The sequence below is a fragment of the Elaeis guineensis genome, chromosome 12, assembly GCF_000442705.2.
Source record: "Elaeis guineensis isolate ETL-2024a chromosome 12, EG11, whole genome shotgun sequence".
Taxonomy (NCBI): Eukaryota; Viridiplantae; Streptophyta; class Magnoliopsida; order Arecales; family Arecaceae; genus Elaeis; species Elaeis guineensis.
In genome coordinates, this window is record NC_026004.2 from 71,092,105 (window position 1) to 71,115,366 (window position 23,262).

The 23,262-nt window shown below is 37.2% G+C and overlaps 1 protein-coding gene across 1 annotated transcript in view; it reads right to left on the bottom strand.

Annotated features, from left to right (window-relative positions):
* Positions 1-6,119: 6,119 nt before the first annotated feature.
* The window catches only part of LOC114913295 (protein LPA2), a 63,389-nt gene continuing 46,246 nt past the window's right edge, over positions 6,120-23,262 (bottom strand). Inside the window, exon 2 of the mRNA XM_073246698.1 lies at positions 6,120-6,581. Coding sequence (XP_073102799.1) covers positions 6,442-6,581 — 140 coding nt within the window. The 3' untranslated portion in view covers positions 6,120-6,441. The remainder of the gene's footprint in view (positions 6,582-23,262) is intronic.

Consider the following 23,262-nt stretch of genomic DNA (forward strand, 5'->3'; position numbering starts at 1 on the left):
CCTCAGGCCCGGGATCAGCGAGGTTAAAACATCTAACTTGCAAGGTAATAGATCTGATCTATTGTTTAATACATACATTAGATTGGTATAGAAACATGTTGATATGATCAACATGTAGTTCATGCTATATTTATATATTTTAATTTTTGATTTAATGCTATGTAATAATCATGTAATAGGATCTTAGATCTAGAGATTCTCTGATTTTAAAAATAATTTTGATTTATTTTAGTCTTTCGCTGTATGATCTTGAAAAGTTTCAAGATCTAACTCTGAAACCCTAGATCTGGTTCCTACATAATATGCTTCACAGACTTTTCAAATCTCATTCTAGGGATATATCCTAAAAAGTGCTACATATATTTTGAATAAGATACCATCTAAATCTGTTACTAGCACTCCATAGGAGATATAAAAAGTAAAGAGCAGATTGTCCAGCTTATGTGAAAACAATTGATGTACATAAGCTTTCGTGGTAGATCAAATAAGTGTAAGTTTGTAGGTTATCCTAAGAAGAGTATGTGATACTACTACCATCCTACTAAATAAAAGGTATTTGTCAGTAGGTATGTCACTATCAGTGGGAGGATACTTGAACTTGAGAAGTTAAGACCTACGAACTATCCCACCACAACATGTGGAGATTCCACAAATTGATCCTCAACCAGATGTGCCCATGATGAGGCACAACCTCGACACATATCTCCTCTCCGAAGGTTAATCAAAGTGTGTAATGTACCACTCAGATATGGATTTATCATTGAGAATGATAATGAGCCATACATTATTGAGAATGATGATCCTGTGACCTATTCGAAAGTGTCAAGTGTAGTGACTCTGATAGATGGCTTGAAGCCATAAAATCTAAGATGGACTCTATGTATATCGACTAAGTATGAACTTTGGATGATGCACTTGTAGGTGTGACCCAATAGGTTGCTAACAGATATGTCCATCTGGATGTTGTTTGCTATAGCTGTATATCAGCCAGAGAGATTTGTCTCTAGAGAGAGGACAAATCTAGCAAGCATCGAGGAGTTGGTACGTTCATTTTGATGAGACAATCAAATTATTTGATTTTATGAAAATATGGATGAATCGTGTGTGTATAAGAAGATAAGTAGGAGTCTCATTGACTTCTTGGTTCAGTATGTGGATGACATACTATACATTGAGAATGGCATCTCGATGTTTCAACTGCTCAAGACCTAGCTATCATAGAAGTTTTTCATGAAAATTTGGTGAAGCATTCGATATACTTGATATAAAGATCTATGAGATAGATCCAAGTGGGTGCTAGGCTTGTCCCAGTCTAGGTACATTAATCTCGTATTGAAGAGGTTCAACATGAATGGATGTAAAAGAGTTACTTATCCATATATTCTATGTACCAAGCCTGATGCATTAGTTTTCAAGTAGATCCAAAAAAGATTATTGAAAAATCATGAAAGTATTTCTCAATACTTAGGAAGTACTAAAGGAGTAGTGAATTGAAAGAATTTCAAATAGCAATCTGTAGTTGACTCAGTATATTGCTGTAATAAAGATTGCTAAGAAAATAGTCTAATAAAAGGATTCATCACTGAGTTGGGTGTGGTCTCACTGAAATCCACACACATCCTAAGGCACTTTCACCTCATTCATGATATGATCATAAAGTAAGTTGATACAAAGAACTGTATAATGGATCTATTCACTAAGTCTTGACACAGCAGCAGTGTGATCGTCACCTTGATAGCATGGGTATCAAGTACAGGGGCGATTGGTTTTAGTGCAAGTGGGAGATTGAAAGAATAGTGCCCTACAATCAATCATATGGATGATGCGATGGGACTATTCTATATCATTTTTCTCCTCATATGTATGACATTAATTATTTATACATATATAAAGCATTGTGTTTCGTCATTTATTATATCATATTCATGATTACGACGAACCCTATAGATTAGGGCAATGATTTTAGGACCATGATGAGATCATGCTAGTGAGACCTAAAATCTTGATAGTCTCAGTCAAATATTTTCAGTCGTAGAATCATCAAGTCGAATATCGATGATGTCTGTAAGACTGGTACATCCTACATATGCTTAACAGAGATGGTGATTGATCTCACAGTCACTTATGTGGTGACACTAATACAAAGATGTAGGTGCTCATTGAAGAATGAGTTCACTAAACTATCTATAGAAAAAATATCTGATAGAACCTTATCAGCATGTCAAAAGATGGTTCTCCAGTGGGAGTGGTGCAAGTGATCCTTAGACCTGAAATCACCACGGTACCTTGTGTATGTGGATCCATGCTTTGGTTCATACTCTAGCATGACTCTTTGAGACATGTGTGGGATGTTCTAGATGTGGTGAAGTGTATATGAAGGTTATGAGTAGTCAACAAGGAATCACTCACTCTTTATAAGAGGAGAGAATATCCTATGTGATCTCATAGGATGATGACTCAGAGAACCTCTAGTCAGAGTAGAGATGAACATTAGAAAGAGTTTCTAATAGTTCATCAAGCAAATCATCATTATCAAATCGAGATACATATGGATAGGTATTTGGACTTGACATGATTCTATGTCCATAGCCTGCCCGAGATGTTGTGTGATCGAAAAATTGAATTACACGATAACTCACCATAAAAAGATAATTTTGGTATTCCACCAAATTTCATATTTTTTGAATAGTCATGATACGTTACTAGACGTCAATCTTGACTTGTAGTCCCAGTGAATTAAAGAAGTTTAATTTAGCAAATTAATTAGAAAGGGCTCTAATTAATTGATGCATTTGGGTTCAATGTATCTTGGACCTAATTAGATTAGGTGCATATGAATCTGGACCTACTGCTGACTAGGTGTGGAATCTAATAGGTCACACACAAAAAAAAAATGATCTAGAATTTTTAATTAGGCCTTGTTGAATCTAATTGAAATAAGAATTTAATCCTAAGCGGTTGAGTCAAGCATGCTAGCATATATCTAAACCCTAATCCCTAATCTAATTGGATTCATTTTTGGCAATGGGCTTTAATTAGTCAAAGACCAAATTTATTGGACTTCAATTGGATTTTGAATAGTTTAGATCCTATCTTGAATTGGGTCCATAGCTCCTAGATTTATAGGTGTCCAAGTGTTGGATACAAAGGAAGAAGTTTGATGTCCAAGAGTTGGACGTAATGAGGAGTCCACGCTATCAGAAAGAACTCACACACTCTTCCTCTTAATTTCTTGCATGAAAATTGTTTCGCGCGTCTCACTTCTTCTCCATGCGCTTGGGAATAATGTGGAAGGATTAAGACACCATAAGATGGTGTGTTCCATTAGTATCACTTGGTTTAAAGGAGTCCATGACTTAGTTTCTTTCCACACTAATTATCCCTTAAATTTACACACATTTTCATGTACGCACGCCAAGAGTTGTGCGTTTCCTCAACTTTCCTCATGCCTCTTCATTTCTGTATTTGTGGAAGAGTTTCATGCAAAAGATAGAGGAGACCCTTGAGCCCACGCTACTCTGACTTTTTCCTCCGACCACATCTGGTCATCCAAGTTGTTGGTTGCCAAACGAAAATCCACGCTGAAATGGCGTGAAAGATTTTTAGATATTTGAGGTTTTATCCCATGGCCACACGTCCCGGTTTTGGAATGTTTTTTGGACGTCCAATAGTTGGACATCTGATAGGAACTTCTATTGGACATCTGATAGGAACGTCACGCTGAAATGGAAGGTGTACATGCCTCCAAAAATCCACACCAAGAGTCCCTGAAGAATGTGATTCTTTCATTCCTTTATTGACGCATGAAAGTATTCACGCTAAAACAGATTTCAGCACCCTTAAGGTGAAGTCCAGAGAAGGACCTTCTGTATCTCACAAAACATCGGGAGAAATATCTTTGATTTTTGTCGCCCAAATGTTGGATAGTTTGGCGTGAGATTGAGTCTGCCCATGGCTTATTTTTAAGTCAGAATTTGGGCTGATAAAGGACTGATTACATAGGGCTTAGGTGTGGTTTTCTTATGTCCAATTATTAGACAATAAATGGGCAAAGGGATGAATGGATCTGAGAGATCAAAAATCAGATCTAATATGTGATTTTCTTATGTCCAAATGTTGGACAGCAAAAAAAGGCTAAAAAACATCAGGATTATACATCCCAAAGAGGGAAGAAAGGAGAGAGGAAATATCAAGTGTTGATGATGCAAAGTTAGGAGCTGTTGCTGATTTCCTTGAGAAGAAATTCATCGAATCCAGATTGGGAGAGTCCTAGATCAAAACCTATGTGGATCACCATTGGATGGCACGCGCTTGAGTGCCTTGTGGATACTGACTACCAGACTATTCAAATCTATATGTTTGGTATAATATTTTAATCTCTCACTTATATACTTTATGTTCTTGTTTGATTGAATGCATCAAAGTGATTTTGGGATTGAAGTTCGGATTACATATTTTCAATTATTGTTACATATTAAAAAATTTTAAAATTCAATTCCGCTATGCATCCCAATCCCAACATTTTGAAGACATGCTTTGACTGCCAGAAAATAGCGACATGCACATCCTATGATTGCTGAGATCATAGATCTCATCTAGTGGGGGAGAGAGTGGTGGAGCGAATGGTTGGATTACTTGTCGTCTTGCTTGCGGATAGAAGACTCTAGAATTTCTTCAACATAGCCATAAAAGATCAGGTGGCAGAGGTCAAGCAATCACTCTATCGACCTTTACCAAGGACATGCGTCGGATTATTATTGGATCGTCAGTACCATGGTGGATGATCCATCTTGGGGTATATCAGTACCCATGTCTGAGATTTTAGAGAGTTTTTCCTTCTATGTTAGTAATAGGACTTCATCTCTTATCATCAATAAGATTCAGACCTTGTGGTCAGTAAACATCCGAGCAAGAGGTCAGACAAAAGTCGATGACATAACATCACTTCATTTCGATTTTTTTGTCTTCTCTTCCTAACACCCAAGAGTATCCTATTATCGACAAATGCTCGATTATAATCCCATGAAAAAAAGGTCGCAACAGATATAAAATCCATCTGAGCTATATCAGGGGTTTTTTTGATATTATATGACTAGTAATTTTGGATTCTCATAACATACCAAGTAGGTTATTTATGGAGGTTATTTATGGATGCCTAGGATCTTTAATCATGGAACATGGCCTATCAAATGCAGTGATTCTAAATCACTAAGGATCAAATTATCCCAAGATTAAAATCACCGACAACACTAGATCACCATGGTGATCCCATTAGGATCACTAAACATGCTGTATAAGTAATAGTGCACAAGGCTACAGCTAGTGGGGCATGTAAAGATGCAAGCCTTTGGGGGTCAATCTAAGGCCATCAAGATAATTGATGATTTCAGCAGGCATGTTTGAACTTTGAATTCAGATAGTCAGACTTAGAGGTTGCAAATTTCTTGTTGGGACACTTCTTTTAGTTGTAGCCCGGACGATTCTGTTATATGATGGGCTTTTCAATTGGGTTTGGTCATTGTTCTTTTGAAGTCAGGGCTTTCTTTTTCTTTTTCTTTTTCTTTTTCTTTTTTCTTTTTCTTTTTTTTTTTTTTGGAGGGAGTTTGCCCCTGGGGGATGGGGAGGGCATTTGGCGTTTTGCTTTCAAAAATTAAAAAAAAAAAAAAAGATTAAATCTTTTTTTGCTTTAAAAAAAATATAGAGGTAACCAACGTTAAAAGCTGCCCACACTTCAGGCAACCTTCTAGAGAAACAAGGAAAAAAAAAAAAAAGCTGAAAAATTGAACATTTATTTGTTATGCTATCATTCGTAGAACCTTTTATATATAACCATCCAAAATTTCAAATACAAAAACAATAAAATAAAATGAAAGAAAATAAAAAATACAGAAGTAATTAAATAATTCAAATGGGTTTGTGAAAATCACTTAACCAAATTACTAACCATGTCATGTTCTGGTAGTCCGTAATGGTACTAGGCCATAACCTTCAAATGATGATACTATTAACCATGATGAGCACAAAGAGGGCTGAATGGTGGTAGCAGATACTCCAGCTTAAACCCAGCAAGTCTAGAAGCAGGCCCAGCAGAAGCCCTAATGTCAAAATTATCCGGGCAATGACCTTAAGTATTTGTAAAATACTCAATCCTTGTAACCATGATACAACTAAGGAGTTGTTTGCAAGCCATTGCATTGCAAAAACAGGCACCTCCCTAATTTTGTCCACCTAAAAATGACATATGAATTCACTGTTGAGGTCATTGAACTTCATGCGTTCAAAGACTGGGTGCTAGTGTAAAATCTCACTTCATGCTAAGCGTAATTATTGGTACAAAGTTTGCCATCTGTAGAGAAACATGAACATTAAAATAAGCTCAAATGAATTAAGATATCTTATGTTCCAAATGATAACACTAAGAGGTGCTGCAATCTGTGATGTTCAATTCTTCATCTGTTCACCCTGCATATATTTGAACACTCCATATGCAACTGTGCCACCCACAAACAAAAAGACAGTTGGAGTGAAGGAAGGATAGAGATACTTCACAAAAAAATTATCCCATTCCTCTGGCAGGAAGCCTGCACATGCAAAAAGCCTAGGGTTACGGAAGACCAGTGCAATGTAAAAATTTTGTAGTACGAGAAAACTGGAACAAGGAAATCCCTAAACCCATTTAGTCTCCTTCCAATGTTTTGGCGCATATCGTTCTAGTTATCTCAACAAAAAGGTCAAGTTGGATGTGAGGTGGTGATTGCATAATAAATTTTGTTATCTTAATCACAAAATTAGTTCATAATAAAGAAAATTGCTAAGGAGCACCCACCGTATCGTTGCTCAGTTCATAGATCCTATATGGAAATTGGTGATTGGCTGAGCAGTATATGGGACGCCAAGCAAAACCACCTACCTCTTAATGCACCATACCAATCCCTGACCACCACACAGCCTGTTGAACTGAGTGGTGATTTAGCAAGTTATCAGAAGCAACATGCCATGATAAAGTAGGTAGATCCCCTCACCTATCAATAAGCCTTCTAATTATAATGGCAGGCTCATCTGTCTCGTCTGTCACATGGTTGTCCAAAGACAGCAATTAAGTGACAAATAGAGAGAGTTGACATCAAATCAGGAGCTGCTTGTGACATTTCCAGCCTTAATTGGATCATACGTCAAGCCATACAGCTTTCCTTATAGATGAGATGAAGCACATTAATTAAGGTCATAAACATGAATTATTAAAAATCATATTCCACCCAAGGATTAAAAAAATTCATCTCAGTTCTTTTATACCTGCTAAAGTGAACGACCTAAAAGAATGACTCGCATTGAGATCCTGTTTTAATCATTTGCTCACTGGACATTAACATACTCCAACATCTGGAATGCCCATAATATTCCACAGACTTGAGTGCCTAATACAACAACCAATAATCAATATATCTGGTAGGCATTTATGGTGGAAGAGATACAACCTTTCGCTTAAATTTCTCCATCCTTTCCAACAAAGCTAGTCATTAAAAAACTTGCCAGTGGCCACCACCTCTATCTTCAACTTTGGCATTACAAACATCCTCATGTCACCCAAATATTCAGAAGCAAATTCCATCCATTGGTTAGATTCCACTAATTTATCCTGGTAGGCATCATGCGAGATGAATAGAACTAAATCAAGATGAAGTAATTTAATGATGCTACCAATCTTATCAACCAAAAACATGTTTGGAATATATTATTTGCCATCTTTTTTTTTTCAAAAAAAAGGTCAACAACAAAAATACACCAATTTTCATCAGCCCACTTTTGCCTTATCTTTAAAACACAACTGTAGAGAGAAAAATTAATGAGAGATCAATCCACCTGGAGGTCCTGATCAGGAGCATCAGGAGGCACAAAAGAAGCCATTAGCACATTGTCTTAGCTTGTTGATTATTCCAACCAAGACTCTGATTGATCAAGTAGAGATTTCACATCCATAAAGGAACAGCAGAGATATTACCAATGCAAAAAGTTGTCCATGTCATTATCTCATGGCTCAGGTTGCCTGCTGATCCGAGGTTTTTCCAGCAGCAAGTCTTAGGAGATGTTTTATGGTGTTAGAAATGCAACAGAAGTTTTTAGGGCCTGTTTGGATGTTGGAAGATCTTATTGGTTGATAAGATCTGATTAGCCTGAAAAGATCTTCCAAAAGGGGCTTCTATATCGAAATATGGTGAAATCTAGGTAAGAGAAAGAGAAGTTGGAAAAGCCAATCATAACCAATCCCAATATTTAGGGATAATGGAAACTGGCAGATGGGCAATTTACATTATCCCAGAAAAATTATGGATAATTTGTGACCAGGCGACTTCCTCAGCTCTCACTCCCACATAGTTTTAGATAAGAAGCTGGCACCATGATCTTATCGGATGATCTTATCAGACAATAACATCTCCCTATGTCAAGGCACTTAAGGTGCTTTGATGGGCATATCTATGTTCTCATTTATGTCCCGTTTTTAGTTCTTATTTAGAAATGCTCCAGATGTCCATAAGGGCAGGACTGTTTGTTTCAAATTGATATTCTTTTGTGAACTCCAACTTGAATGGAAAAACAACATTTAGGGGCTAGCTAGTAGAATATATAAAGTTGTTTGGTTAATAGGAAAAATAATTTGGGAGTTATTTTGGTTAAATGAAAGACACTGAAGATTTTGTAACCACCGCCCACCCCCCCTCCCTCTATGGGCAAGGCCCATCAAAGTTTATGTGATTGTAAATTGTTGCAAGATAAGACTCATAGTAGTGGGTAACCAAACCCCAGTGACTACCCATTGAATTAGTTGGCACCCTTAATTCTTCCCTCTTCTTAATTCTTCTCTACAATAAACTTTCTCCAATCCCTTTTCCCTTCTTATCTTTTCCTTTTTTTTTTGTTTTGTTAATATAGACCCATGATATGAACAAAGCATCAACGTATTTGAGTTGTTTTCAGCCTTACTGTATTTCTTTGATCATTTACAAGTATTGAGAGCCAGGAGAAATTAAAGTCATAACCCTAATTGAACCTTAGAATCCTGTCCCATCCCTTTTTCTCGTATGGCTAATAGATATTGATTGGTCCACATGAATTAAGTTTAGCAAAATGGTCCTATGTTAGTTAGGATTAACTTTGAATCTTAAGTAAGGCCACGAAACACTACAAGTTTTACTATTCAATTAGAGCCGAATTTGAAGATCCAAACTAGAGTATTGTATCATATGGGAAACTCTTTTAGTTGTTTATTATTTATTTTATCATAGATTTTAGGAAGTCCATCAAGATGGACTGAGTGAGAGGTAGTTCGAATTCATGAAAGGCTCCTATTAGGTAACGTCATAATTGACTAGCACATGTGATCTGAGAAAGGATGGAATGTCATTCTTGAAGAGATCGGAGTACATGAGACAATGTAATGCAAAATAATGAAGTTAGCCTCAAATTAATATATTGATAGCAAACAAGAATTCAAGGATAGATTGGTCACTCATGGGGGACAGCTAGAAAAACTGGCAATCCTTTTTCTTTTTAAACAAATATTGGACTTGCAATGGTAGTTCTCTCGAGGCTTGGATTGAACAAGTTCCCAAACTGATTGGTCACTTTTGCTACAAGCTGCTTTCATGGCTTTGATAGTCCAAAAGAAACTTAAAGGAGGTCTCTCAGCTAGACCTAGCACAAAAGGTGGTGACTAAGAGTGAAAGTAACAGTGAGAAAAATTTGCATCGTAGTTCTAACCTCAAGCTATAAGCACTAAAAGAATGGCAAAGAAGATTGGATCAACAATTTCCAGGCATGTTATTGTTGGAATTTTGTATAGGGGCATGCATCCATATTTCAATTTTTTTTTTCTAAATAACGCAGCAGAATATAAGATTAAAACACCTTTTAATCTAAATCATACATACACAAAATATAAAGCACAATGATCTACTTCATATGCTGAAATTGAACACATACTGAATTTTATTCTAAAATTAAATATGTGATTGAATCACATACCTGTTTCATAATTTCTTTCTTCGAATCTGGATCTGGAAAAAAGTAGACTCTCTCTTAGCCACACAAGTGTCCGATTTTTATGGATATCTATTAGGATCAATTTGGAACAGCCCTCTATGGTATTGATCTTTCTTCTCCAAAAATGATCACCCTACAAATCTGAACGAAGCCTGGATCACGATCAACTCTTTGATCCGTTCCTTGATCTTTTTCTTCTTTTCTTCTCTTGCTTTCCTTTCCTTGATTATGAAGCAACCAAGGTCTGGAAACCAGCCACCAAGTGGGATGCCCAAGCTCCTCTTACGCGTGGAGATGGACGACGCCCAAACCCCTTTGGGCCTTGGAACAAGAAGGGAGAAGAGAGGGAGGCGTGGGGAGGCTTATGGGAGGCGTGGGGCTACTGAAAATCTTATCATCAGAGTTTTAGAGAAGGATCCTTTAAATAGGTAAAAGATTTGAATCCTATTCAAAACCAAATAGCCCCTTAATACAAGTCCTATTTGCATTAAGAATCCTTGTAGCCTTAGATATTTAACCCCCTTTAAGAGATCCATAAGGTGCCAAATATTGGAGCCTTTTCACCCACTTTTTCACACGCTACATAGGGTCTAGGAGATGCCCAATGCTGGTCCCACACGCCCTCTATCATGTGGGCACACCCAAATTGATCAAATCAAGTGACGCTCCAATGCAAACAATCAAAAAAATTGATTAAAAATTTGAACCCTTAATGCATATGATCCAAAACCCTAGGCACCCAACAATTTGAGCCCAATGAATCTAATTCATTTAGGTTATTAATAGATAATTAACTCGAATTAATCTTATCAAATAAATAATTCAAGTACAAAGAGAAAATTGGATTCAACCATATGCTAACAAGATTATCCTGAATCCAATAAAATTTCTCTAAACCCAATTGAGACTTTATAAGCCCAATTATTTATTACAGATCTAATCTTCTTGTTGTGTGATTCCATAGGTTCAATCCTATCTGATAGTGAGATATATCATGATCTCTATCATAGTGAATATTTCAGGTCTAATCTTTTTATTGTGTGACTCCATAGGTTCAATCCTATCTAATAGTGAGATATACCATGATCCCTATCATTGTATCATTGAAACTCTTTTCAATAGATCAGAATAATTCTACTCTAACTCATCAAGAATTGTCGATGATACTATGTGCTCATCCTGAACCATGTGCTAGCAAGATTATCTTAAACCCATAGGATTTCTCTAAACTCAATTGAGACTTCATAAGCCCAATTGCTTATTCCAGATCTAATCTCTTTGTTGTGTGATCCCGTAAGTTCAATCCTATCTGGTAGTGAGATATACCATGATCTCTATCATAGTGAGATATTCCAAGTCTAATCTCTCTGTTGTGTGACTCCATAGGTTCAATCCTATCTGGTAGTGAGATATACCATGATCTCTATCATAGAATCATTGAAATTTCTTTTAATGGATCGAAACAATTCCACTCTAACTCATCAAAGATTGTCAATCCTGAGCAATCCTAATGAGCTCTCACAATCCACTAGTGATACCTAGCAGTATGTAGTAGCAATCCAGTAGAACTGAAAAAGAACCTTAAGGTGTAGTTCACGTATGATTTAGTTTCTCTATCATGAGTCTGCCTAGATGACAGGTCATGGATAAATCGTCAAACCTCATCATCAGTCATATGATAGATTCGATTAGCTTAAGTCCAATTGTGATCCTCATAAATACTCTTTTCCATTAATCGCACTGCTGTGACCACAGACTCGTGGATTTAGCCTCTCAAATCTCATAGCACTACTCTTTATCAAGATCGATAGATTCCATCTAGATACGCACCCTACTCCCACAGTGGACCAACTATCACCAACATCTACTACAAGTCTCAATGAGGCCATATTTGTGTCAGTCAAACTCCAGCAGTCTCATTATGAGCAACGTACCATCACAGATCAAAGGACCATTCACACAACTACAGCATCGAGACGATCACTGACGATCGAGTAAAAATTCAAGTGATCTCTCATATGGTCATGCTCAGTACTAGTTGTTCTCTAACAACTATCCGTACTCATCGTTTAGTGTTTATACTGTATACTAGAGACTCATCTATCCCGAAAGAAGCGATCTATGCGTCGGACTATCCAAATCGATCACCGTCCTCATGATGATACTATGACCGAGAGTATTTAAAAATTAATTATACATACCTCTAATTCTCAACTACTTGAGAATATGTATCGAAGTATTAATTTCATTAACGATTCAAGGACACATCATACTTGAATAAAAAAACAAACTTGCCCTTTTATGAATCAAATCAATATATTAAGTACAAAATTATCTTAGATTTATTACAATATGCCAGTCAGATTGGCTTCTAGGACATATATCTAACAATCTCCCACTTGGACTAAAGCCAATTGGCCACTAATCTAACTCCCATCTTCTCAAGGTGGACTTCCATCTTTGGCTGGCTCAATTATTTTGTCAATAGGTCTGCCATGTTATCCATAGAGTCTCCTCTTCACACCTCGATATATTTCTTTTCGAGATAGTCATGTATGATATGAAACCGCCGCTCGATGTGCTTGAATTTTTTATGAAACCTCGGCTCCTTAGCAAGTACTATGGCTCCATTATTGTTGTAATAAAGTGATATGACATCTGATGTCATAGCCCCAAGCTCCACGACGTACTTCTTAAACCAGAAATTTTTCTTTGCAGCATCCGAAGCAGCGACATATTCAGTTTCTGTGATCGAATCCACTATGACGGGTTGCTTGAAACTCTTTCAGCTGATTGTGTCACCATTGCATCTGAACACGTATTCTGACGTAGATTTTCTATCATCAGGATCAAATATGAAGTCTGAATCAGTATACCCCTCGACTCGCAACTCAGAAGCTCCTCCAAAAATCAAGAACAAATCCTTAATTTTTCTCAAGTACTTAAGGATGTTCTTAACAGCTATCTAGTGCTCCTCGTCTGGATTCGACTGATACCTGCTCATGACACTCATAACAAGGACAATATCAAGTCGAATACATAGCATGACATATATGAGGCTTCCTATGGTCGAGGCATAAAGAATCTTACTCATACGCTGAACTTCCTCAGATGTGATCGGATACATCATTTTGAAAAGACGAATACCATGCCTAAAAGGTAAGAGTCCTCTTTTAGAGTTTTTCATACTGAACCTATTCAGCACTTTCTCTATGTATAGCTTTTGCAACAGGCCTAACATCCTTTTAGATATATCCCTATAGACCTTTATTCCAAAAATATAGGATGCTTTCTTTAAGTCTTTCATAAAAAATTCTTTGGACAACTATCTTTTAACCGTGGTCAACATAAAAATATCATTCCCAATAAGGAGAATATTATTCACGTACAATATGAAAAATGTGATTGCACTCCCACTGACCCTCTTGTATACACAAGATTCCTCTTCATTCTTGAGAAAATCAAACGATTTGATTGCATCATCAAAACGAAGATTCCTACTCTGAAAAATCTGCTTTAATCCATATATAAATCTTTGCAGCTTGCAGACTCGATAATCACCATCATCAGATATGAAACCCAAAGACTACTCCATATAGATATCTTCTTCAAGATATCCATTCAAGAAAGCAGTTTTTACATCCATCTATCAAATTTCATAATCATAATAAGCTGCAACAGCAAGCAGAGTGTGGATGGATTTCAGCATGACTATAAGCGAAAAAATTTTCTGATAGTCAATGCCTTCGCACTAATTATAACTTTTGCCACGAACCTAGCTTTAAAGGTCTCACTATACCATCGGCATTTTTTTTTTTTGTAAATCCATTTACACCCAATGAGTACCATACCCTCAGATGGATCTACTAAGATCCATTCTTGGTTCGAGTGCATCTAGTCAATCTCTGACTTCATTGCATCTAACTATTTCTCGAAATCAATGTCAGACATCGCCTAGTCAAAGATATTAGAATCATCATCATGATCCTTATCTCCCATAAGAAATATTTTCTCTACTTCCTCCGTAAGCATTCTCATGTATCTTTCAGAAACTCAAAAAATCCTACTAGATCTACGAGGTGGTGGAGAAACATCAACACTGGCTCATGAATAATGAATTCCGGAGGATCCATAGCTCTTTGCTCTTCAGAAATCTCTTCAAGCTCAACTAACCTCCCACTACCACCATCCTGGATAAACTATTTTTCTAGAAATATGGCGTTCCGATTCACAATCACATTATGATTTTCCAAAAAGTAGTATCCTATTGATTCTTTTGGATACCCGATAAAATGAGCTATTACAGATCTATTCTCTAATTTATCAGCCATCTGTCTTTTGACATAGGTTGGACATTCCTAAGTCTTAAGATAACCTAAACTCGACTTCTTACCATGCCATATCTCATATAGTGTGGTAGGAACGGATTTTAATGAAACTCTATTCAATAAGTGAATTGCAGTTAATAAGACATGTCTCCAAAGATATAAGGATAAATCAGTGAAGCTCATCATGGATCTGACCATATCTAATAGGATCCTATTCCTTCTTTCGAATATCCTGTTGAGCTGAGGTATTCCAGAAGAAATCCATTGAGAGATTATGCCACTGTCCTTAAGATATCCCAAAAATTTCTGACTAAGGTATTCACCTCCTCGATCAGATCAAAAAATCTTAATACGTTTGTCTGTTTATTTTTCTACTTCGTTCCTGAATTTTTTAAATTTTTCAAAGACTTCAGACTTATGTTTCATCAGATACACATACCCATACTATGATAGATTATCGATAAAGGTGATGAAGTAGATATAATTATTCCTGACCTGCACATCAAATGGCCCACATACATCGGTGTGTATCAGGACAAGTAACTCGATAGCCCTTTTCCTATGTCCCGCAAAAAATAACTTGGTTATTTTTCTTCAAAGACAATTCACAAACTGGGTACGACTCTGAATCAAAAGAGCCAAGAATCCCATCCTTTTTCAATTTGTTTATCCTATCCTCTCCAATATGGTCTAATCTATGATGCCATAAGTACTTTTGGTTAATTTCATCTCTAAGTCTCTTTTGACTTACGACACCCACTACTTATTCATTAAATTCACATTCGCATCAACATACAAGTGATAAAGACTGTCAATTAAAAGACCACATGCAATGAATTTATTTTATAAATAAATGAAATAAAAATTTTTGTTCAAATTAAAATCAAAATCATCCTGTGCTAGCACAGACACGAAAATCAAATTCCAACTAGCTATAGGAACAACATAACAGTTTTTCAAATCTAATCTAAACCCTAATGATAATCAGAGAGAATAGATGTCAACGGCTTCTGCAACAACTTTTGCTCCATTGCCGATCCGAAGGATCATGTCATCTTTCCTCAACCTCCTACTTTTTATTAGATCCTGCATTAAAATACATACATAAGCATTCGCATCAGAGTCCAATACCCAACTAGAAGTAGAAGAAATCGTAAAATTAAATTCAATTACGAGCATACCTTTTGAAAGTTTGTCATCCTTTTTGATCTTTAGGCTCTCCAGATAGAGTAGACAATTTCTCCTCCAATAGCTATCAGCATCGCAATGGAAATACTTTTTCTTTGCTTCAGCCTTCTTGGAAACGTCCTTCTTTGGCTTGCTCTCTTTCTTCTGCTTCTTAGCGGATTTACTCCTTCCAACCAGACTTTCTTTTGGATGAAGAAGTCCATTTCACAGCGAGAACAGTATCCCTTGAACTCTTAAAAGTTCTCTCAGTTGTGACCAACATGTTGACCAGTTCAGGTATAGTGCAATCCAGTTTGTTCATATGAAAATTTATAATAAATTAACTATATGAACTCGTAAGGGATTGAAGGATCAAATCCATCTGTAATTTCTTTTGCATATCAAGTCAGAGCTTCCCAAGCTCCTCAATATCCTTGATCACTATCATATAGTGCTCATGGACCAACTGCCCTTCGTACATCTTCAAATTGAAGAATTTTTTGGATACTTTGAAGCGTGCTATGCGGCTCTACTCACCATATAACTTTTGTAAATGAGTGATCATAACCCTAACAGTAGACATATGCTCATGCTAACTCTACAACTCATTTAACATGAAAGCCAGCATCCACTTTTCATATGCTGATCTTTGCTCAGCAGTAGGATGATTTGATAACACTACGAATTCCTGATCAAGTACATGATCTAATTTTTTAGAAGTCAGGACAATCCCAAAGTTTCTTAGTCGATCTTTAAAATTGATTTCGATCAAACGATTGAATTCAAGGATGCGGACTAGAGGGTTTGAAGCTGATATGGTTAAACTGCGAGTAGAGATTTAAATTAAACTTTTATACTTTAAATTTATATTTACTCTAGAAACTTTAAGAAGCAAACAATGATTCCCACTATTTTTCGGATCCCAACACTCCCCAGATGGGAAGCGAAAATCCTAACGCAATAACTGGATTTCTAATGGGTGCTACGGTCCCACCGATGTCATGCACCTCACCTAACAGTTATTGGTAATATGCACACCGATGCGTGGACAACTCTTTGCTCAGATGCTTCTCTAAGCATATTGCAGCGACTTGATCTCTAAATTATGTGAGCTCACCTAACAGTTATTGACCATACTTCTTGGTTAATCCGACCCACCATTCATAAGTAGGTGCAAAGCCGTCATTGGGTCTCTCACCTAACAGTTATTAGGTCCAATCCCATCTTTATCCTAGAGCAACTCTTTGCTAATAGAATGGTTGCGTGTTTTCGGTGCAATTGAACCACTGTGACTAGTCGAGAACAATCAACATCAGTACCACATCCGCACATCTATAATGGTGGAAGATCTATGGACTTAATATTTATGGAGAGATTTAGATTTAAATCTCATCTAATCAATTATCATATGACCGATTTAACTGGCATAGGCTAAACCAAACCATCAAGCAATCTTATTCAAGACTCAATCTTCCAAATTAGCCAGGTAAGCGGAGATCAGTGGAGTTCCCCAGTTGCTTTCCTTAGACACCAATAAATTGATCAAGTCAGCAAACGAAACCAATTAAATAACCACCTCTCAATTATTTGCTTTAGACACCAATAAGTTAATTGGTCCAAATAGATTAGCTTAAACGAATCAGGCTCAAGCCATCGAGCCGAATTAGATCCTTAGATTAATCAATTCTACATATGAGATTTAATCGATTTGATCAACAATAATTGTATGATCTTAAAACTTGATCGATCTAATCTTAATCAACACTTAACTCGATTTGATCGATTACTTCATCGAATTAATCTCATTATGATCAAATCAAAAATCTTAGATGCAACCTAATTACATGACCTAATTTTTGATTTTTCTATGATCAGAATCCTCATGTACAAACATAAATTTCAGACTTTAAAACTAAATTTCAGATCTAAATTCTTTGCATGAAAAGTAAGTTTTAAATCATGAAACTAATTTTTTAAATTTAACATATAAGCATATATCTCATATATATATATATATAATTCAAATCTAAACAAAAATTCAGATCATATTATGATATCATATATCTCATATACAAATAATGAATCATATTGAAATTAATTTTCAGACATAAATATGCAATCATACATCTCATATATGGATCATAAATCAAATCAAAATAATTTTCAGATTTATGCATGCATCTATATATTACATATACATGAACTAGAATCCTATCTAGAACAAAATTCAGATCTATGCATGCCTTCACATATCAAATATATGATCTGAAAAATAAATCTAAAATAAATTCTAGATTCAAAGCAATTATCTATACATCTCTGTATCGAAAAAAATCAGATTTTGAAACTCTTTTCAAAATAAAATGTCAATTTCATATATATGAAAATCGTGGCTCTGATACCACTGTTGGAATTTCGTGTAGGGGCATGCATAGATATATCAAAATTTTTCTTTTCTAAACAATACAACGGAATAGAAAATTAAAATATCTTTTAATCTAAATCATGTATGCACAACGATCTACTTTGTATGCTAAAATTTAACACATTGAATTTTATGCTGAATTAAATATGTGATCGAATCATATATCTGTTTCATAATTTTTTTCTTCGAATTTGGATCTGAAAGAAGGTAGGCTCTCTCTTAGCCATGCAAATATCTGACCTCTATGGTATTGATCTTCTTTCTCCAAGAACAATCACCCTGCGAATCTGAACGAAATCTGAATCGCGATCAACTCTTTGATCTTTTTCTTGATTTTTTTTCTCTTACTGTCCTTGATTATGAAGCAATCAAGATCTAAAAATCAACTACCAAGTGGGACGCCCAAGCTCCTCTTGGGCATGGAGATGGAGGATGCCCAAACCCCTTTGGGCGTTGGAACAAGAAGGGTGAAGAGAGGGAGGCATGGGGAGGCTTATGGGAGGCGTGGGGCTACTGAAAATCTTATCATCAGAACCTTAGAGAAGGTCCCTTTAAATAGGTAAAAAGTTTGAATCCTATTTAAAATTAAATAGCCCCTTAATCCAAGTCCTACTTGCATTAGGAATCCTTGTAGCCTTAGATATTTGACCCCCTTTAGAAGATCCATAAGGCGCCAACTATTGAAGCCTTTTCACCCACTTTTTCACATGCCACATGGGGGCTAGGGGACGTCCCATGCTGGTCCCACACGCCCTCTATCATGTGGGCATGCTCAAATTAATCAAATCAAATGACGTCCCAATACAAACAATCAAGAAAATTGATTAAGGATTTGAACCCTTAATGCATATGATCCAAAATTTTAGGCATCCAACAATTTGAGCCCAATGAATCTAATTCATTTAGATTATTAACAGATAGTTAACTCGAATTAATTTTATCAAATTAGTAATTAAATATAAAGAGAAAATTGGATTCAACTATGTGCTAGCAAGATTATCATGAATCCAATAAGATTTTTCTAAACCCAATTGATACTTCATAAGCCCAATTACTTATTCCAGATCTAATTTCTTTATTATGTGACCCCATAAGTTCAATACTATCTGATAATGAGATATACCATGATCTCTATCATAGTATCATTGAAATTTTTTTTAATAAATCGAAATAATTTCAATCTAACTCATCAAGGATTGTCGATCCTGAGCAATTCTAGTAAGCTCTCACAATCCATCAGTGACATCTAGCAGTATATAGTAGCAATCCAGTAGAACCGAAAAAGAACCTCAAAATGTTGTTCTCGTGTGATTCAGTCTTTCTATCGTGAGTCCCAAATAGATGGCAGATCATGGATAAATCGTCAGACCTTATCATCAATCATATGATAGATTCGATTAGCTTAAGTCTAATTGTAATCCTTATGAAAATTTTTTTCATTAATCACACTACTGTGACCACAGACTCTCGGATCTAGCCTCTCAAATCCCATAGGACTACTACTCTCTTTCAAGATCGATAGATTCCATCTAAATGCGCATCCTACTACAATGGACCAATTGCCGCCAACATCTATTACAAAATCTCAATGAGATCATGTTTGTGTCAGTTAAATTCCAGCAATCTCACTGTGAGCAATCGTACCATCGCAGGTCAAAGGATCATTCACACAACTACAACATCGAGACGATCACTGATGATCGAGTAGAAATTCAAATGATCTCTCGTATGGTCACGTTCAGTACTAGTTATTCTCTAACAACTATCCGCATTCGTCACTCGATGTCTCTACACTATAGACCAGAGATTCATCTATCTCAAAAGAAGCGATCTGTACGTCAGTCTATCCGGATCGATCACCGTTTTCATGATGATACTATGATTGAGAGCATTTAGGAATTAATTATACATGCCTCTAATTCTCAACTCTTTGAAAATATGTATCGAAATATTAATTTCATGGACGATTCAAGGACACATCACACTTAAATGAAAACAAACTTATCTTTTTATTGATCAAATCAATGTATTAAGTATAAAATTATGTCCTAAATTTATTACAATGTGTCAATCAGATTGACTTCTAGGACATACATCCAACACTTATAATATACACTTGTTCACTACAGTTATCAACTCTGGAAGTTGTCTTAATGTGGTGTAAGAGGATGGCGGTTCGAATGCAATGGCTCACATATGAAGCCCAAGAAGATCATGTGGGTGCAAAGTGCCATCAATCATGGATTCATTGAGATGAAACGCATCATGCCACATGTGAAACTATGGCATGAATTGCTCTAAGCATGAATACCTCTAAACAAAGCACGTATAAGCTGAAGACTTGCCACCGATAAGCTCAAGAAAACTACAAGCCATACAGTACAAGACTGATCAATCAATCTATCTATCAGATTATGTGTCCATGATGACTGCATATCAAACATCAAATCACTACACAATGACTCAAACTGCTTGTTGATGCAAAGACTGCTAGCAGTCCAAGTGTAACCAAGTGTAACTGATATCCTACAGTGGTGTATTCCAAAAGCATTTGAAAACATTTAGGAGAATTTTACAAGCCATAACTGTTTAGAAAAGTTTCAGACGTTCCACGGGGTTGATATGGGTGCTCAGTACTAGTAGGCTTATTCTTTTGTGAAGTCCAGGATGAACTCAAATAGGAATTTTTGTGTGAGCAAACAGGAAAAGGAGTTGTTTGGCTTGCTGTTAAGATGATTTCATTTTGGTTCAAGTAGGGGAAACCAAAGCTCTTGACTATTCTCTTTTCTGTTCCTAGTCCTCTCTCTCTCTCTCTCTCACTCACTCACTAGTTCCTCTATTTGATCTGCTCATTTTATTCCCCTTACTCTTCTTTATCTGAGCAAAACGGGTCTCTGAGGAGATTCAAAAGTGGGTACATCACCCTAAATAGAAAACTCCTACTAATAAGGATCTACCTTGTTTTATCTCAGATCAGTTAAAGAGACAAACAGATTTCTTTTCTCTTCCATTATTATCTTTTCTGCTCTTCAAAAGTTTATACTCTTGATCTACACAATTCATAACGTTAATTTCAGTTTGCTTTGCTATATATTTGGGAAGGGTGAGCCTTAGCACAGCGGAAACTATGGTCTGCCATACTGCCCTATATCATCTAGTGCCGAACATACCATACCATACTGGTCTTTTACCGGTACACTATCTTGTACCATACCGACACTTGATACGCTATCTCGAACCGTACCGAACCATGTACTGACACTATAATAAAATGGTACTCATACAGGATCTAGTACTGAGATGGCGAATCTTGGTAGTAATATTACTCCACTGTGACCTATAGATCACGCATGCGAAACATGGAAAGAGACTCTCTACAATTAAGGGTTAGGAGGCATACATCTGACCCTCCCTAGACATTGCAAATGGCAAGATCCTCCTGAAGTGGACCACCCTTTTTATTCCTTTGATCCTTTGGATCTTTAGAAGGTAGAAAAATAAATACAAATTCTCAAGACCCTTATAATTTTGTGCACACCACTTCACTCAAATGTCAGAATCATTTGCACTTATTCATAAACTCTGAACCACAGCTACTAAAAAAGCTATCATTACACTAGCAAAGCCTTAGAAAAAACATTCTCATAGTTTTCATACCTACATCATACCTCAAACGACCAGCTCTTAACCCTAGAACCATAGATAGGCCCTCCATTTTCTTTTTATATCTGAAACTTTGGATCATTCCAAAACTTTCCCTTTTTCGACCACAGAGCAACAAGGTACAACCATTATGAAAACTTCAACGAACTATTTTCTTTCCCTACCATCACTAGTCTATGCCCTTTAACTGTTGGAGCACGATCCCGGCTCCTCCCACGGACCTTGGGTGCAGCGGAACCAGCAACGAACAAATCTGGAGACTTCTGGACTCGATCAAAGGCCCTTGACGAAATCAGCCTGGTTGCTGTCTTCTTCGTCAGCCTTTCGTTCCAGATGAAGAACGCCTCTAAAATCACCTCTAAAAAATTCAAGATCTGGTACCCAACCAGATCAGGCCTGGACCGAGGTCTTCCAATTCGTAGATCTCGAATCGGGGCGTTCTAGATAGGAAAGAAGGTAGATAGAAACAGACCTTGCAGATCTGTCCTGCTGCAGCCTTTCCTGTAGATCTATTGATGGAGATCTCACCCGCGCCTCAAACGACCTCAGATCAACTCCAGATCTGAGAGGAACTTGTACCAACCTCTTTTCAAGAGATTTTAGATCCTGGACCTGATGTTTGGGCGGCTGCAAGAGAGGGAGAGGAGAGAGAGTTGGCGGCACAAAGGGGGAGGGGGCTAGCGCCTCCCCTTGCTTTCCTGCCTTTTTGGACCTTGGCGGCAAGAAACCCTAGGGTTTCTTGCTCCTGGGGTGTGGAGAATGGCTGGAGAGAGAGGGAGAAGAGAGAGAGAGACTTAGGAGAAAGAGTATTGTATTCCTTGGCTTAATCAAACCTATACAGTACATGTATATATAAACACAGGGTCAAGTGACCCAAACCCAAAACTCCCTTGACCAACTCTATGGGAGATTAGGTTAACCCAAGCCCATGTATACCCATGACTCGACCTAATCTCACCTATCCTGGGCTCAGACCTGGCCCATAAAGAGTTGGTCCCTTGAGGCCCACATAACCTAGACCTTAAGAACCCCAAAGGCCCACAGCCTTTCAACCTAGGGCCCAACTAGCCCTAGAGCCTCCATGAAGCCCTCATGAATGATGGACCTTGGCCTTAGCCTTGGTTCCCTGGGCCTTGGGCACACCACTTGGATCACAACAATCTCCACCTTGATGTCCCAAGGCCTCAACCAGCTCCACTCTGTCCATCAGCCGAATCAGCTCAACACATCTCTGAAAGCTATCCCGTGGAAGTACCTTCATAAATGCATCAGCTGGGTTCTCCTTAGTGTGTACCTTTACCAGCTCCACCTCGCCATTCTCCACAAGCTCCTTGATTCGATGATACCGAATGTCGATGTGCTTTGTCCTTGCATGATAGACTGAGTTCTGTGCTAATAGAAGTGCACTCTGGCTGTCACAGTGCACTCTAATGGCCTCCTGAGTAAGGCCCATCTCCGTCAATAAATTCTTCAGCCAAATTGTCTCCTTAGCTGCTTCTGTCAGCCCGATGTACTCCGCCTCTGTAGTGGATAGGGTCGTGATAGGCTGCAGACTCGATCTCCAAGAAATAGGACTTCCATACAAGCTAAAGTGAAGCCTGTCGTAGACCTCCGGATATCCAAATCTCCACCGAAGTCTGC